This window comes from Calliphora vicina, chromosome 1, assembly GCF_958450345.1.
Source record: "Calliphora vicina chromosome 1, idCalVici1.1, whole genome shotgun sequence".
Taxonomy (NCBI): Eukaryota; Metazoa; Arthropoda; class Insecta; order Diptera; family Calliphoridae; genus Calliphora; species Calliphora vicina.
In genome coordinates, this window is record NC_088780.1 from 103,869,414 (window position 1) to 103,889,031 (window position 19,618).

General features: G+C 29.4%; 3 protein-coding genes across 5 annotated transcripts in view; all 3 read right to left on the reverse strand.

The window, feature by feature from the left end:
* Positions 1-2,912: 2,912 nt before the first annotated feature.
* Positions 2,913-7,166, reverse strand: LOC135954542 (uncharacterized). The gene is made up of 8 exons (XM_065504734.1): positions 6,754-7,166; positions 6,523-6,685; positions 6,204-6,468; positions 5,978-6,143; positions 5,714-5,813; positions 5,030-5,647; positions 3,188-4,246; positions 2,913-3,128 (listed from the first exon to the last, which is right to left on the reverse strand). The coding sequence occupies exons 1-8, from the start codon at positions 7,037-7,039 to the stop codon at positions 2,984-2,986; spliced, it is 2,802 nt and encodes a 933-aa protein (XP_065360806.1). The 5' UTR covers positions 7,040-7,166; the 3' UTR covers positions 2,913-2,983.
* Positions 7,167-8,059: 893 nt separating this feature from the next.
* Positions 8,060-9,801, reverse strand: Tpi (triose phosphate isomerase). The gene is made up of 3 exons (XM_065515342.1): positions 9,663-9,801; positions 8,980-9,549; positions 8,060-8,671 (listed from the first exon to the last, which is right to left on the reverse strand). Exons 2-3 carry the CDS (start codon positions 9,514-9,516, stop codon positions 8,465-8,467), a joined length of 744 nt encoding a protein of 247 aa, XP_065371414.1. The 5' UTR covers positions 9,517-9,549; positions 9,663-9,801; the 3' UTR covers positions 8,060-8,464.
* Positions 9,802-12,120: 2,319 nt separating this feature from the next.
* LOC135963482 (protein RUFY3) overlaps positions 12,121-19,618 on the reverse strand; it is a 28,695-nt gene continuing 21,197 nt past the window's right edge. For all 3 annotated transcript variants that reach the window (XM_065515347.1, XM_065515345.1, XM_065515344.1), the window contains exons 7-8: positions 18,191-18,288; positions 12,121-13,097 (exon numbers count right to left, since the gene is read on the reverse strand). In XM_065515347.1, coding sequence (XP_065371419.1) covers positions 12,455-13,097; positions 18,191-18,288 — 741 coding nt within the window. In that variant the 3' untranslated portion in view covers positions 12,121-12,454. The remainder of the gene's footprint in view (positions 13,098-18,190; positions 18,289-19,618) is intronic.

Sequence of the window (19,618 nt, forward strand, 5' to 3'; positions counted from 1 at the left end):
TCTTTGTTTTGACCATTAGGTAATCCTTCACTATCATTATTTTAATTTAATTTTAAGTTTGAGCTTTATTTAGCTAGAAAATAATAAGATATCGGTTCAAAAAGTATTATTCAAACCAATCAAATTTCATCACACTTATAAATAATTTCAAATTGATTGAATTCATCACATACGGAATGAAACAAAAATTTAATATGAAATCAATCGAAATTCATCACACCTAGAGTGTCAAAAAAACCGGAAAATTTGAAAAACCGGTTTAACCGAAAAAGGGTGTTTTTGAAAAAAACGGTTTTAATTATTATGTTTTATAAAAACGGTTAAACGGTTTCGGTTTTTGTCTTCAAAAAAAACCGGTTAACCGGTTTAAATTAAATTTTTATTTAGCATTTTTGAATTTTTAAAGCTCTATCTTTGTGTAATTATTTTATATCTTTTACGAAATATTGTCAAATGCTATAATTTTCTATAAAAAAAATCAATATTTTTAAAAATTGTATCAAAGTTTTTATAAATATGTTTGATTGAGCTTTAGAAAATATATTTCATTAAAACCGGTTAACCGTCTTACAAAAACCGGTTTGTTAAAAAACCGGAAAGTTAAAAAAACCGAAACCGGTGGAGTTTACAAAGATAAAAAACCGGTTGACCGGATTTCGGTTTTGGATACTCTAATCACACCTAAATCGTTTTTGAGATTGATTTCAGTTTTGAAAACAATCGTTTTTCATCACATACCTGATTAAGATTATTTAAAGAAACTATTTGGTTTTGTATATATACTTGCGTCATAAATAAACAAAAACAAGTAAGAGAGCTATATTCAGTTGTGACTAATCTTATATACCCTTCACCAAATTATACTTTAAAATAAAAATTTTAAATATTTTTAGATAAACCAAATTTTTTTTTGTGAAAACAAAATCAGTTTAAATATACATATTTGTCCCGATTTTTACCCATTGAAGGTCCGACATACTTTGGCCTTATATACGGCATTGCAAAGGTCAATGAAATATACAGTGGTGGTCAAAACATATGCAACCAGCAACAGAACATTACAAAAGTGATTTAAACTACTTTAAGATGTAAACAAAAATATTCATTTGCTTATAATATTTTTTAATTAATGCTTTAAAAATAAGAATATGAAATTTAATTCAGAATTTTTTGCATTAAAAAGAAAAAAAATTTAAAAAACTACGTATGGGTTGATATTTCATTGGCCAAAACATATGCAACTAATTGCTTTTAAAACATTTCTGTCTATAAAACTTAATATTTCGTGGCAAATCCTATATTTCCAATGACGGCCTTACATCGGCAAGGCTGTGAAGCTATCAAATTGGCAATAAAATTTGCAGGAATAGCGTTCCAAGCATCTACCAATCCTTGAAACATAATATCTGAATTAGTGCAATTTTCGGTGTCGATTCTTTGATTAACGATTGCCCAAATGTTCTCAATGGGATTTAGATCTGGTAATTGTGGTGGCCATTCCATTACCGAAACTCTTTCTTGTGCTAACAACGATTTAACAACATGTGAAGAGTGCTTGGGGTCGTTATAGTGCTGAATAACTCATCCAAGAGGCTTATTATCCTCAGAATTTGGAAGCATTACTCTTTCCAAGATGTCTATATAGATAAATCCATCCATTATTTCATTAATTTAGAGCGATTGGCCAACTCCAGCATCAGAAAAACTGCCCCCATACCATTACGTTGCATCCTCCATGTTTCAGTGTCTTTTTGCATTATGTGCTTGAAGCCGCGTGTTAAGTGGTCGTCTTACGTAACACATGAAATCACTTCCGATGATATTAAATTCGGATTCGTCGCTAAATAGGACAGTAGTCCATTTGTTTTCTGGCCAATTTAAATACTCCATAGCAAACTTCAAACGTTTCTTTTAATATAAGCGGTTTTTGCGCGTAGGGAAATCGTCGGTGAAGCTTGCAGGATGCAACGTAATGGTATGGGGGTTGTTTTTCTGCTGCTGGAGTTGGCCCATCGCTCTAAATTAATGAAATAATGGATGGATTTATCTATAGAGACATCTTGGAAAGAGTAATGTTTCCAAATTCTGAGGATAATAAGCCTCTTCGATGAGTTATTCAGCACGATAACGACCCCAAGCACTCTTCACATGTTGTTAAATCGTGGTTAGCACAAGAAACAGTTTCGGTAATGGAATGGCCACCACAATTACCAGATCTAAATCCCATTGAGAACATTTGCGCAATCGTTAATCAAAGAATCGACACCGAAAATTGCACTAATTCAATATTATTAATAATATTATGTTTCAAGGATTGGTTATGCTTGGAACGCTATTCCTGCAAATTTTATTGCCAATTTGATAGCTTCACAGCCTTGCCGATGTAAGGCCGTCATTGAAAATATAGGATTTGCCACGAAATATTAAGTTTTATAGACAGAAATGTTTTAAAAGCAATTAGTTGCATATGTTTTGGCCAATGAAATATCAACCCATACGTAGTTTTTTAAATTTTTTTTCTTTTCAATGCAAAAAATTCTGAATTAAATTTCATATTCTTATTTTTAAAGCATAAATTAAAAAATATTATAAGCAAATGAATATTTTTGTTTACATCTTAAAGTAGTTTAAACCACTTTTGTAAAATTCTGTTGCTGGTTGCATATGTTTTGACCACCACTGTATATTATTGGATATCCATATTGTCTATATTAATAACTTAGTAATCAAGATATAGATAAGAAATAGGTCAAAAATCAAATTTGTCCTGGTTTTTTTCCTTATATCTCAGAATTCCCGATATATTGATGTATGAATCAAGTATGTAAGTTATTTCAATATCAACTTTCAAAGTTTTTTACAAAAAATAAATTATATGATCACTATTTATCATATTTTGATCAATATTTAAGTTATTCACTTATACTTATAATTTTAAATTTAATATCAGCAATTGAAATATTTTAAAATAAATTTATTACATTTAACATATACGATTATCACGCAAACACGCTGTACTACATGATAATGGAATACAAGGAGGACATATATCAATTGGCTTGCCACGTCTGTCCACCTTACACAGCAAAGGTGGATTGGCACCTTTAAGGAGAGCCATTTTTTGTCTTCTATAATTAAAAACAATTAATATTACAGTTTGTTTACCATTAAAAATAAATTAACTTACTTTTTCTCAGCAATTTCCTCGGGAGAAGCTTTAGTTGAAGCTTTGGCCGCTAAATACAAAGCCATACTGAATTTTCCATCGGGACCTAAAAATGCTCCAGGTCCTCTAATATTAACGCCTTTGCCAGCTCTACCTTTGCCATGCATACCCTCTGACATTAAACCACATGGTCCGTATATACCCTCAATGGGAGCAGCACCAGGACTATAGCCTTTACTGCCATAAGGTCCAAATGCTTTGCCAAATCTCTGGCCAACAGCGCAATTGTGCAATTTAAAGTATTTGCCTAAAGGTTTGGGATATTCTTCTTTTATTATCCAATCATTTTCTTCATATTGAGTAGCAGAACTAACTGTTTTCCTTCTCTTTAAATATTTATCTGGTTGATCAGCTGCAGCCGGCGGTGTTACACCAAAATCAAATTCTGTTTCACTATCTGTGGTATCGGACAATATTAGATTATAAGTACAGTTGGGTATTTGCCGCTTGTGACACTCCTTACAACACTGATATTCAAGTTTCATTTTCTCTAGGAAGCTACGACAACAGCAATAGGATATTGGTTTGTGGCAAATACACTTGGCAAAACCAATGTTTTTTAAATATTGCTTTAGTTTGCGTATCTCTATTAATAAAGGATTTTTTGTAATTTTAAATTGTATGGGTTTCATATTAATACAAGAATTTGGACATTCATTTAAAGTATCAACATCTTTAAGAGATCTTAATGTTATATAGTAGGCTCCATTCCTTTTGCATATATGCAGTGTAGGTTCTTTAGTATAATCCTCTTCCTCATCCTTATTTTTATCGCAATTTTCATTATATTGCAAATCGCAGCACAACTGTGAGTCATGTTCGTTGAGGAAATGTTTCATTAAAGTCTTAATAGGTTTTCGTATGGCACCTGGCTGCCAACCGGTTTGTAAACCTTTAGTTTCAGCATTCCACAGCCAACCCATGTTACGGGGAACATTTTTTCGTCCCGCAAATCCATTTAGGCAAGTTTTGTGTCCAAATTTGGTGCCAGGGTATTTGCGCTGGCTATGATAATCGAAACTGAAATAATATGCATATTTAAACGGTAAATGAAATGGTTTTAATTAAAGAATCGAAAGAATTAATTCTTAATTCAATTTTCAAAATCTAATTAATTTTTTTTCATTAAAGAATTAATTCCTGTATTCATAGAGACGAGACTACGATTTGTCAAACAAAAATACAAAAAAAAATATGTTTGATACAACAACAAAATACATTGACTAGCAAGTATTTTGTTGTTGCGAGAGATAGGTTTTTGACAACAGACTTAGGTTTATGACAATTACGTCTCGTCTCAATGTTACCCTATGCCTGTATTTATTACGCATAGGAATTAATTCGTAATGAATTCAACTTACTTCAAATAAATCAAATGAACTTTAAAATTCAAACGTATTGAATTCAATATTTTGAATGACTGAATTTGTGATCTGTGACTGAATCATTAAATTATTCTACAATTCAAATTTATTACAAAATGGTTTTAATTAATTTTTCAATTTAGTTTCAATTTATTTTGTAAATGATTAAAAGCATAAAACATTCAATTAGATTTGAATTAATAAAAATTTAATCATTCAAAGGTTGAATGAATTAAATAAAATTAAAGCCTTCCAATGAAGCACAAGAATTTGCAAATGCTAATTGGGTGCTATGTTGGGAATGGTTTTATGGAATGAATTGCTGAAATTTGTAATTCTGAATTAAGATTTTAGAGAATTAAGCTTAAATTAAATTTAATTAATTTGAAGATCTGTTTTTAAAGAACATTAAGGAAATTTTATAATTATTTCCACTTACATTTTACCTTTGCAAGACTCATGTTTATGGAAATTTTTCACCAAAAATTTCTTACGTTCGGCTTTCAATTTCTGTTTATTACTTTGAGGTCTACGAGAGTCCTCTTCTATTTGATTTGGCTCTTGTGACCCATTAACACGAAGTTTCGACTCTTCCGTAGTGGCAATATTTTTCTTTGTTTCTTTCATATCGTAGAGATCTTTAAGCTCTTGGAATACTTTAGTCAAATAAGGACGACAGTCACGACTGCTTGATTTGCAAATATTATACAAACCCGAAGATTTGGATGCACATTTACCACAGTCCTCCTCTTCACCGTTCTGAGGTGGTTTAAAAATGTCCTCGCAAAGTTTTTTAATACGACAATGAGCACACATTTTACCATTTTTACAAGTGCAACGACATTTTTCTTGACAATCCATTAGAGAGGCATCACTTGGTTGATACATTGCATGATCGTCTGCCTTTTTGTTGGAAAATTCTTGAAGAATTTGATCCGCTGTTAATTTGTAATCGTAAGGTTTTTCTACATTATATGATATGGGCCTATAGCCACATTTAGGACAATTTGCAAATTTGGGTAACCAGGTGATATTCTCGTGACAGAGAGGGCAGTATCTAAAAATATGGAAGATATATTTAAAAACAAAAACATTATTATGACACACAATTATATATTATTACCTCTTGGCTGGCTTTTCTCTTAAACCATCAGTTTTACATATCATGCTTTTACTCTCGGAAGCATATTCATCCGATATGCATTGACATGGATTGTAAGTATCTTTAAAAGAAAACAAGATCAATCAAATTCATACATTCTTATTTTATTAGGTTTGATGATATTAATTTACAATCAAATATTTTAATTCAAATCTTTTAAATTTTCTTTACGTAATCGACATAAGGATAATGTATGTTGCAAACAAATATTACAAGGTTTTATACCTGAACTACTACAAGAGGCAAATCTACTATCGGATATACATTCTAATGGTTTTTGTATTTGATCACATGGCAATTGCTGTTTGGCCTTATTTTTCACACAACATGCAGAATCTTTTGATTTTTTCATTAAATCGTCTATAATTTGTTTGCATTGATATGAAGATTGCTTAAAAAATGTTAAATATCAATCAGTATTTTGTTTGACATTATTTTAATAAACATTTACCTTTGATTTACAACAGTTAAGATCCATAGTATCTAGAATATCAGTATTCGGCACTGTTTTACCATTTATATGACGAAAATTGGATAAATCTAAACATGTGGCATTTGCGGATGATCCAGATTCTGAGGCTGGTATTATATCAACATCAGTGCAGCCGATTGATGCGTTTTTGTCTTCACCCACCATAAAAAGTATGTCGTTTGGATTTATTACATTGTCAGCTTGTTTGCATAAATTAACTTTGGGCTGCTGTATTTGTTTTATACTGGAAATATTTTGAATATAAAATATTTTATTTCGTATCTAGTGTTTAACTTACTCAAATTCATCACATTTTATTTGCAGTCGCGCCAATATTTCCATTCGGCCTACTTTTTCATTATCTTTCTTAATATCTGCCTCTTCACAATGCGTCAATTCTCGACCACAATCACCAGCAATACAATTTATAAAGCTATCAGGCCATAGAAAAGTACAAACTCCTAGTTTTCAATAAAAATATTTCAGAGTAGAATTTTATATATCGCTAATCGAACATTTTAAAACATACCAACAGTTTGATCATCATAATATACTTGACATTCTAAAGGATGTTTAAATAGTTCATCTTTTAAAACTGAGGGCCTTTCGGTAAATTCCAAACTACGGTCCGATTTAAATTCGACCACATTAATACGACTTGAACTTATTTTAATGTTGTTTTTAATAAATTTTACATCAACTTTTAATTTGGAAATTTCTTGGACATTAATATTAGTTAGATTAATGTGTACAATTACGATGTCAAAGATAAAGCCCAAATCACCAGGTACTTTGGCTGTTGCAGTTTTAAACATTTTTAACAAAATTTTATTAAATAAATTTTAAGAATATTTTGAATTTATAAAATAAATTTTTATGATTTGAATGCTTTTAAAACGTTTTAATTTTTCGGAATAATTAAAAAATTTTTGAAGTAATTTCGTTAGCAATCTGTGTGTTTGAAAACAACTATTTGTTTCGAAATATCCCAGTTAATGTTTCAAATTCGAAAATACTGAGCATGTAAATTTTTACTTTGGTATTCACGTTTCAAAATTACATAAAATTACCCGTTTTCATTAAAAAAAGAACTTATTCTGCACTGACCAAGTATTTCTGTAAAAATATTTCAATTTACATGAAAGCCTTTATAGTTTTTTGTATGGCACCAGGCTGCCAACCAGTTAGTTTATGCATTCCAAAGCCACCCATATACGGGGAACATTTGTCAAACGATGTCAAAGAAAACACCGACTCTTCAGGTTTGTTTAACAAAAGAAAATATTTTTTGACCAAAAGTATTTGTCATAAAGTATACTTTGTTAAGGGGAATATAAGATTCGGCTGAATATATTGCGATAATAATGTTGATGATAGACAAATCTAATTTTAGCTCTGCTCTTGTAATTTAAAATGTACCCTACAAAAACAATAAACAAAACAATAAAAAGTGAAAAGGCTATTATTACAATAAAATCAAAAGTTTACATCATTTTTTTTAGCTTGGCATGCGGAAATTACACAGATGTTTAATTAACATGATACTTGATTTTAATCGAAAATTTTTAAGCAGCAACAAAAATAACAAAAACTTTGCAGTTGTTTTAAAGTTCATTGAAATTAAAATTTTAAGTCTAAAAGGAAAATTACAAAAAAAATCAAATAGCTTATCACAAAATAAATACAATAAAAAAGTAATTACTCAACACCTTTTGCCGCCCCATTATTAAGACGATATCAGAAACTATAAAAAGAAATAAACAGCAAAAGTTAGGAACAAAACTGACCTTTGGTTATCTAGAATAAAAAAATGCTTAGCAGTTTAAAATAAAATATTTTGTTTATACAACTAAAAAGAGGGATGTATTTTTCATTTTATTAATAAAATTATAAATTATTTCAAAAACAACATAGTTGTTTTTCTCCTGTTTTTGGTGGTTTGTTGGATTCTTTTTTATTTTAATTATAAAATTTACAATAATTTATGGTTTAAGCCAAACAAATAAATAAAAACATTAAAAATAATAAAAAAAAAACTACATTGCTTTCCCTAAAATACATATTTTAACATTATAAATTTAAAACAATTTTTTGTAACATTAGTATTATTTTGTATATGTATAATAATGCAATAATTTTATAATGAAAATTTTGTTTGTGTGATGTTAAGAAAACAATTTTGTAAGGGCAGTATAAAATGCTGCTTCTCTAGATGTTCGAGCACTCGATGTGGTCCCGATTTACTTTCTGGCATTGATGATTTCAACAAATTCAGGTTTCAAGGAGGCACCGCCTACCAAGAAACCATCAATATCGGGTTGAGAAGCCAATTCTTTGCAGTTGGCAGCAGTGACAGAGCCACCGTATTGAATGCGTAGAGAATCGGAGACGGCCTTGGAGATGTTTTCGGACAACCATTTGCGCAAGTAAGCGTGAACTTCTTGAGCCTAAAACAAAGAGAGAAAGAGAGAAATTTAAATTATACTTAAAATAGATACCAAAAAAATACACAATTTTTGTTCATATTGAAAATAAATTTTCTAAGCGTAAATAGTGTCCCCTATATTCATATATAACTCTTTGATAAATTTAAAAATTGTTTATGTACAAGGCCTATATATAAAGCCTATATAAATGTCTTTAGTTAAGCAAATATGTATGTATAAACAATAAGTTAAAATATTACATCAGATTCCTAGAGAATTTAATCATTCAATTTTATATTTTATATATGCATTTTTAAACAACTTCTTACCTGTTGGGGAGTGGCAGTTTTACCAGTACCAATAGCCCATACGGGTTCATAGGCTACAACAACGTTAGTCCAGTCCTTAATGGTCTTGGCATAAGCAGCCATTTGGGTGGCAACAACTTGTTCGGTTTTACCAGCTTCACGTTCTTCCAAAGTCTCACCAATGCACGCAATGACTTTAAGGCCCTCGGCCAAAGCATGGGCAGCCTTATCGGCAATCAATTCATCGGCTTCACCGAACACATGACGACGTTCAGAGTGGCCCAAAATTACCCAGTTGGCACCAACATCCTTCAACATAGCGGGTGAAATTTCACCGGTGAAAGCACCTTTGGGTACTTTGTAGCAGTTCTGGGCAGAAATGTTGAACTTAGCTGGGAACAATTCGCGGGCATATGACAAGTAGATGAAGGGGCAACCCAAAACGATTTCGGTATTATCATCCAAAGTGGCACCAGTCAAGGTCTTGGCAATTTCAGCAATGGATTGCTTATCACCATTCATCTTCCAGTTACCACCAACACAGAATTTGCGAGCCATTTTGTTTGTTTTCTTGCAGTTGCAACGTAAATTCTATAATAAATTTAATATTATATTAAAATATATAAACAATGTAGTGTAAAATTATCTATTAAATTGAAAGAAAATCCTTTTCACTTTCTTTTCAGCTGCACAATTTTTAGTACCTTCTCCGATGAAAATCGTTTAATGAATAACCTTAGTATGACCTTGTAGTTAGTTAAGAAGTACAAAAAACATTTTTAATCTTAACATAGCACTGTTAACTCAGTACTATCATCAAATTAATGTTACAGATAAGAATAAGCGTTTTACCGGTGTTGTCATATTTAATAAGTTATATAAATAAAATTTGAGTTGTTAATAAGATCAATAATATAAATATACTCTTACTGATAAAATAAATACAAGTTTAACATACAATTTAATTAGTAATTGTTATTTTTTTAAATTTGTTTATTTACTTTTTAACAGTCACGTACACATAACAGTAGTCAACACTGTGGAGTGACAACAGCTGCTACATTATCTGTAAAAATAATTCACAATAACATTAAAAAGTGCTGCCAAGTTAGAAATGTTTAATTTAACCCTAATAAGATGACGGCAGACATTTATTATGGAAGAAAAAAAAGTAGGATTTTAATTTTTATTGAGTGTTAAAAATTAATAAAATATGTTTAATTTTATTTTAGCAAATGTACTAAAAATTTATTTAAATTCCTGTAGTCAGAAAAAGCACCATAAGTTTGACATTTTTCAATATTGATAGATTATTTTGTTCAGAATATAACACAAATTCAAAGTTTTATTTATATTTTCTTCATTATGCAATTTATAAAGTTAAAATTATTTGAAAAAGTAAGACAAAATTTAAAATATATTTAAAAATTACGTTGCAAACTTCCGTTTCCATTTACAATTTTTAATCAAAAAGGTTAAATTTTTTGGAACTTTTTTTTGTTGAAAAAGTTTAATAACTTTGCAAACATAAACCGATTTTAACAACTAACGTCTCGTTTTTTCTACATAAAATTGTCTTTAAAACACTGCAAAAAAATAGGGTTTCATAGAAAAAAATTAAAATAACTATTTTTGAATTTGAAAAATTTCTTGGAATATTCATTGTATGCATTATGAAAGATTATTTTTATGCCTTTCCAAAACTGTTTAACATTTTCAAATCGGTCTGCAAATGTGTGAGTTAAAAGTACAAAAGTACAACGACCTACCCTAAAACTCAAACTTTTGGGGGTGTTTTAAAATCACTATGTCGCTTTTCAAGTGTTTTTTTGACAAAAAGTGTTTTTTTTGTAGCAGTTGTAATTAATATCGTGAAATTGGACATAAACAAGTATTATGTGAATCTAAATCGTTCTACCAACTTTAGTGAGGATCGGCCCATAATTGATCCTACTCCTACATCAACAGTTTTAAGAAATTAATCACTCTATCAAATTCTGTACAATTTGGAACATAACTAATTCAAGTCCCCAAAGAGGGCCAGAATCGATTTTTGTTCTGAAATATGAGTGAACACAGATCGAGCCCCCTTTTCTTACTGAAACTCTTATTGGCCAAGTTAGTAGCGAATTTAGATATTGTGAGTTTTTATATAAAAGTCGATTTTTGGTCAGAAATATGATTGATCACAGATCGAGTTCCTTTTCTTGATTAAACGCTTATTGGCCAAGTAGAATTTAGATATCTTGAGTTTTTACAATTTTTTAAGTTTTTATAAAAAGTTTCGCTTTATTTTTCTTACGAACATTTAAAAATAAATTAGGAAAATAGTTGCTGCCGTTTTCCGATTTTAGATAAATCGAAAAAAGTGGGCGTGGTCAATTTTTTCTTCAGTAAAAACTTAAATTGGATAACTACGAACATTTAAACAAAAAATTTGCCAAATCAGTGTAGCCGTTTTCCGATTTTAGATAAATCGAAAAAAAAGTGGGGTGGTCAATTTTTTCTTCAGTAAAAACTTAAATTGGATAACTACGAACATTTAAACAAAAAATTTGCCAAATCAGTGTAGCCGTTTCAATTTGATTTATGACCAACATTTAAAAAAAAAAATCTAAATCGGTCCGGCCGTTCTCAACTGATGCAATTACCAACGAACGACATTTGATTTTTATTTATATATCGAAGCCTTAATATAAAAAGGCCCTAACTCGAGTTTTTTTAAGTCGAGATTTTGTTTGGCTAATTATGATATATGATCATACAATTATCGATATAAACGAAAATCTGGACATACAAAAAAACACGAGTTAGGGCCTTTTTATATTAAGGCATCGATATGTAGATTATTTGGAAACTTTGACCATTAAACATAAAGGATAAATTTACATTGAAGCAACTCACATTTTCCGTTGAAAATGACCTTTGCAACAAACGTTTTGAGGGAAACCGTTGAAGATTTTGCAGCAAACGAAGAGTTATAGATGTCATCAACTTTATCAGGAGCAACGGATATTGAATTATGTAAATTTCGTTGCTAAAATATAAAAATTAACTAGAAAAAAAATTAATTCAATAATATGAAAACAAATAAAATTACAAATATCAATGGCATTTGAAAGTCAATACAAATCTACAGATATGTTTAAAATAATAACAAACTTTTCAATTTTGTTTCTTTTTCACAAAAATAAAGTAGTTGTGTATGTATATTTAAATTTATTACTAAAATACATGTATAGTTAGTATACATCAATATTTACGCATGTAAAAATACTTTATAACAAATTTTTGTAATATTTCTGTATAATATTTGTAAATAGTTGTTAGTATTATGTTCTCGTTAATGTTATTTTATTTTATAAATATAATTATGTATGTATGTAATATACAACAAATAAAAGCATTCGAAAATTTATCAAAAATTATAAAATACTTGGGTAAATAAATTAAATTAAATAAAATTTTACTGATAACAATCTCTATATAACAACAATCATTTGTGTGAAGCAAAACAGGATAAACAAACTCTGACTGGTTTACCCAATTGTCCGTTCTCATTGAGCAATGGCAGAGTGTGGTCGGAACATGTTCGGCAAAATATTTCGCCACAACTGCGGCAGTGATGTTTGCGACGTGTTAAATTAAATTCCTTCTTACAGGCCGTACAATGAGTGGCTATGGAGTCGGGCGCCCATATGCCAGCCGCCCCAGCTATTGGTTGTATTTCATTTAAATAGTTCTGCGAAGATGATATTGAATTGTTTAGTAACTCTTGTTGGCGCCTATCTTTCTCCTGCAGTTCGGCCACTTTCAGTTTATTTTCACTCAACTGTATGCCCAGCTCTTCGAGCGTAGTTTGAGCCTCTGACCATTGATGGCGTATTTTTTCAAAATCTATTTTAAGTTTTTGATTCTTTTGTACTTCGTCGTTGAATTCTTTAGTTTTGTTTTCAAGGCCGATGATTTTCTCTTTTAGTTTTAATTCATTTTCCTGCAATTGCATGCGCAATTCGCGTTCTTTGAGCAATTCATTTTCGGCTCTTATTGCACGTTCTTCGGAAGCACTAACTTGATTGGATAGTGTGTTCGAGGTAGTTTTTAGTATTTCGCCTAAATTAACTTTATCGCTGCTCCATCTAGGTGAGGAGAATTTAATAAGTTAGTGTAGTGGGAAAATATTTCAAAGTTGGCAGGATAATTATGGTTTTTGGTAATTATTTTACTGGGATATATAATGTATTTAGTAATATTTATAAAAAATACAAAAGTAATTCCCGGGAAAACCTAAATATAATGAAGGAAACTTTTTTGTCTTATTTTTAATATTGTTACGAAATTGTACTTGTAAATTGTACAATATTATCCTAAACAAAATCCCCACGATTTTTTTTTTAATTTATAAATAAAGTTTAACAAAAATCAAACTAATTTTAGAAAACAAGAAAGATATGAAATCATTATATATAAACCAGCATTCTTACTACATCCTATTCTACGCATCGGTATGACCGGAGTTCACTAGGCCAAGGTCTGTCAACTCAGCAACAAATGCGGTGATAACAACTACAACCAACTATAACAACTACAACCAATTTTCAGATATATGTAGTTCATGCTAATTCCTGTTTATTTAATTTTCTTTTAAGCGAAATAAATCCCAATACCAATATTTATGATTTTCGGAAGTAAGAATAAACTACACAAAAAAAAGAAAGATCATCTTAACTGTTCGCACATCCGACTGTCACACCCTTCGAATTCGATGCATTTCTAAAGTGATGTTTTTATACCCTTCACCATGAGTGGCAAGGGTATATATAAGTTTGTCATTCCGTTTGTAATTCCGTTTGTATTTCTATATTGTCTATATTAATGACTTAGTAATACAGATATAGGTCAAAAATAGGTAAAAAAAATCGAGGTTGTCCTGGTTTTTTCCTTATACCTCAGATATTTGTGAACCGATTTTCTCGATTTGAAATAGCAACCGAGCCGGAAGAATTCCGGAGATATTGATGTATGAATCGTGTATTTAAGTTATTTGGGGGCTTCGGAAAGTTGATTTCAACAGACAGACGGACATGGCTTAATCGACTCCGCTATCTATAAGGATCCAGAATATATATACTTTATAGGGTCGGAAAATTATATTGTGGAAATTACTACTCATCATTCGAGTTAATTAATTTATGGTAGTACACGGAGTAAAATTAAAATATTATGATAGAAGTTTGGTTCACACTTCTGCATTACTCCAAGGTTATTGAGTTTTGTTAGAATCGGAACATTATTTCTCATAATCCCTAGCAGAAATCATACGGCATAATGTGTGTGTTACATACTACCAAATTCATTTACTTCCTGAGGCATTTCTCCAAATTTACCGAAAATCTGTTAAATATGTTCGTTCCCTGAAAGGGAATAGTGGCTTGAATGGAAGAGGGTACGGAAGCCGGGGTCTTCATTATGGAGACTAATACCAAAATGTCATATGGACTTCACGACGAATGTAGTATCTGTTAGGCAGGTATCCTGGCGATCTTAATAACCTCGGAATTGATAATGTCTAACATTATTAGGTGGGGAAAGTGTGACTATGTATGAAGTTATCCAAGCCAGGTAGTCGGATCCAAACCAGTTAGAGACTACATGCGAGGACTGATGTACTGTTGGGCAGGCAGATGACCTCACACCTGAACAGCCGGTCATTTGGTAACTATTAGGGTTAGACTGAGAATTTTTTTCGGAACAATTGCCAAATAAGAGCTACAAATAGGTATCTGAATGTGACCAACAGATCTTGGGTAACTGAACGTACTGTAGGGTGCCAACGGTCAGTTGGTTACTGTAAAGTTTAGACAGGTTTAGCCTGTGGATTTTTTTGGGTGCAATTGCCCAATAACAGTTACAATTAGTATATGGAACAAGCATTCCCAATTTTTGAAGCTGTATGAGGATGTAGAGAAACAGAAACAATGAAACATAACTTTTCTCATTTCCCTATGTTGCAATGACATATGGGCAATTCCATATCATCGTACGTGACATTTGTACGCCTATAGCGTGGAATAGATTTTGCAAAAATAAGAGTATCTGAAAAATAATTTGGTCTTTATGTTGCATTCAGAGGGTACTATATTTTAAAATAATAAAAAGTTCTTTCGAAAAATTGTTGTCCAAAATATTGAGCGAAATAAGGGTATATCGTACGTGACATAAAATGGAACTCATTTTGAGGTACATTTAGAAATATGCGAAAATATTCGAATCGAGAGAGGCGTTATGTTTTCTTTTAATTTCTTACACTAAAAGAAATATTTTTCCTTTACAATCCGTCATATTTAAAAACAATCTTTGGATGATTTTATAATAAATAAAATTTAATATCGTACGTTTTTAATATCGTATTTGTATCTTATGATAAAACAATATATGTATATTCTGTAAATATATGTATACAAAAACTAAAAAAGTGAATAGAAAATATACATTCGGTTTTAATAAACAATTTGACAATAGCAAAGAAACAATCAGAATCAAATTCATTTCATACTACAAGCTAATTGGGAGCCGAGTTTTCGCCGCAATTTTAGCCAAAAACATTAAAAAATTAAATATAATCACTTTAAACTTTAAAATGTTGTAATATGATCTAAATACTTTCACATAGTAACATTATATTATTTTCTTCTATTCAAATCATCTTGAAATAAAGTTTCAAGGGATTTTGTTTTTTCAGTCGTGGTAGCGATTCTCGTGGAATTGCTCATATGTCGACCTGCATGCCTGGGCAGATGATTCTATGATTGGTGACATAACTAGTTGCAAAGTGGGGGACTAAAAAATATGTGAAGTGGAATTATGTACAGTGAATGTCACTTAAAATCGTACACCATCGTAGTCAAATTTTATTCATTAGTTTTAAAAAGTTGATGTTTTGGAAATATTTTAAAATGCTATTTTTATATTGTGTGTGCTTTTACCTATCAGAAAATTTGGTATAATTTTAATTGCCCTTATCCACAAATAAAAAAAATTGGGTAAGACTGTCAGTGCCCAGAATATCAACGCTTCATTTAAAATCGTAAAGGCACTAAAAAATAGCAAATGATACCCTACAAAGTATTAGGATTATTTAATATTAAAATTTTTTTAATTTTTAAAGTTTTAATTATAATTTAATATTATTGTACGAATTTAAGTGAAATATGAATTTTGTGATGTTCTTTAATGTTCATCAATATTTTTTTAACGAATTGAGGTTTTGTTAACTTTTTTGTTGAAATACATATTTTTTGTTCCAATTAATAAAATTACTTTTAATTTTTTATATAATCACCTGTATAATTTCATAAAATTTAAAAAAATATGTTGTACGATTTTGAGTGACACTCACTGTATATATTTTCAGTATTATGGTGTATAACTCTAAAAGAGGACATTGTGAAAACTAGTGTTGAATAATATTAGTTTTAAATATAAGAAATATATTGTAACATAAATATCTGATATTTCTTGTAATCTTAACCAACAGCATCTTCAACTCTAGGGGCATCATTTTGCCCTATATTTGACTCATTTCACAACGATACTCTAAAATCCATATTACGTTCGCAACTGGATGAATCAAAAAGACAAATGTGATAATTTATAAATTTTGAATTCAAACACATACTGACTTAACAGAAATTTTGGTGTAACAGATTTTGCATGCATTATATGAAAATTCGTACAAATTTGTAAAAGGGGGCAAGGTTTGTGGAACTTCTGAGGAGTAAATAAAGGCCTTTTATATAAGTATTTGATATTGTTGAAAACATTATGAGGTTTGATAATTTATTAAAACTAAATAATAAAATTTTGGAACTTCATTTACCTTAAAAACTTAAATTATAATATGGTGATTTTCCACGAATAAAAATTTAAAATTTGAATTAATGTAAAATTTTAACAGTTAAAGATATCATAACAAAATTTGGAACCAATATAGACTCAAATGTCCTTAAATCAATGGCATTAGAATTTTTGACATTCTTTATTTTCAAATACCAAAATTCCTAAAACGGGGAAAATGTGTTCCAAAAACTGAGTTTTTTTTAAAAAAGTGCCCACTGTGACGTTATTTACCGTGTGATAGTAAAAAAAAACTTAGTAAGTATTTAAGAAACATATGGGGTTATACAAATATGGAGCATTTTCGTGGAACGGTGCTTTGCCTTTTTAGAATTTTTTACTCAAACCGAATTTTTTTTTTTTAAATTGGCCAAGTTTGGATAGGTCTGGGGGATGATATGTCCGCTAAAATGAGCCAAATTTTTTTTACACGCTTTTGCATTAAGTTATCTTTCCGGATCATATAAAAATTCTATATAGTCTTGAAGAAAATGTTTTTCTACAAAAGAAAAAATATATGGGCTTTTTGGGAAATAACGTAAAAAATACCGCACTTTTTACCAAGTTCCAAATTTGGATGCGTATAACTTTTTATAGGGAGGAGATAACTGTTAGCAAGTTTCTTTTATTTTATTGCGAATATAGCTGATATTTAAAAAATAAATTTCGACCCTCCGTAGGCCCGGCATATCTAAAAAAAACACAAAAAGATCGAGCATAATTAAAAAAAAATAAATCAATAAACCTGCATATCTCTTCAACTAATAGAGATACCTGTAAGCGTATTTTTGTAGATCTTCTCAAGGACTATTTCTATTTAAAATTTCAGCTCATTCGGGGCTACGCACTGGCCCCCATTAGCGCTAGGAACAAACGTAAATCAACACAAAAACACCTCAGCTCAAATTTCGTAACAATATCTCCAATAGTTCCCAAGATACCGAATTAATTCCAAAAATAAAAGTTTCTAAACCATTGTGTGCAGTAGATCAAGAGTTTATCGATTACGATCAAATACTTATTTCTATATTATTAATATAGTCAGAGAATTGTTCGGTGTCATATAATTTTGATTGGTCTTAAATGACTATGATTTCAGAAACAATAGCCTTATATCAATATATATTCAAATGCTATAAGCATTAGTATGAACTCAAGAACAACTATTATAAACACTATGAATCCAATTTTATAATTATACCAAATATTACGATATTGGAAAGAGGTACAACTTTTATACTATTTCAAATGATTTCATCTCATAAATCCAAAATATACAGCACAACTTTAAACCATAATTATCCCGAGACTTTTGAAGAATATTTGATAAACTTACTTTTTCTCTAAATGAGCTATGGTACTAGCCATATCCTCTTTTTGAGATTCAAATTTCATCAACAACTCAGTTTTGTGTTTGAGCGAAGCCTCACATTCCTGTCAAATAAAATTTGTAACAATTAAATTTGTTTTTTTTTTAATATTTTATTAATATATAGAGTTTTATTTTTATATTATGTTTTTTTTTCTAATTTATAAATTATAATATATAATATGCTGTTTAAAATAAAGAAAAATACATAAGGATACACACGTGTTAATGTATAAGATTTAGTAGTATTTTATGTAAATATATATATAGTTTAAGCATGTTACAATATTAAAGCTTTAGATGATTTTAAAATTAATGGAATCTAAATTAATAAGTAAATAAATATCATATAACTCAATTTTAAAAGGTTTCTTTTTTGTATTCTTTGGTTTTTAAATAAGATTTGAAAACTACAATGTCTCTAAATTTATTATAATCGTAAACATTTTCATTCAATATATTCATATACTATATATTGAAATTTCAACATTTTTCTTTATTATAGTTTTAAATAGGCTTTTTTTATATATGTAGATTTTGTTTAATGTATCATATTACTTTATTTATTACCAGATTATATAGGATCTACAAGTTATTCATACATTCAACATTTTTGTATTAGTTTTTTTTATATGTTTCATACATTTAACTATAATTTTCTTGTAATCTCTTTTATAAGTATTTATTTATTTTTTTTATTAAAAAAGGCATTACATTTGTTCATTGATAGAATCTAGTATAAGTTTAAGTTTTTATTTTGAAAACTAAATGATTTGAGAACAAAAAGTTAAATGTACAAACAGCCTAAACTAAATTATAATCAAAAGAAATCGGTTAAGACCCGACTATTGGATGATTGTTTAGATTTGGATTTAAAATTAAAAAAAATAATTATATTTGTTTTTTTTTTCATTTTAGTGACTAAAGCATGACATTATCTTTGTATTATGCGTTAAGTTAGCTGCAGTTCAAGTTATAATTTTTCATAACTTGTTATTTACTTAATACTTAACGAAAACTTACACATATTTCGTACATTTTTAAAAATTATTAAAAAAATAGTTCACATTTCAACTATCTTAAACATATTTGGATTCTTTCTGGAATTTGTGATTTATATTTTGAATAAAGAAAAGGCGAGGTACGAATTCAGAAAAAAATAAAATTAGAAAAATAAAATATTCTATTTTCAGAATTGAATAAAAAACAAGAATATTGAAGATCTAAATTGTTTTATTTTCAGAAATTTGTATAATTAAAATTAAACAAACTTATTATTCAGTATCAGCCCAATTATGAATAAAAATTCCCCGGGAGTTTTTTTCCCTTTTCCTATTCAAATTCAATGGGAAAAAAACTCCCGTGGAATTTTTTATTCATAATTGGGCTATATAT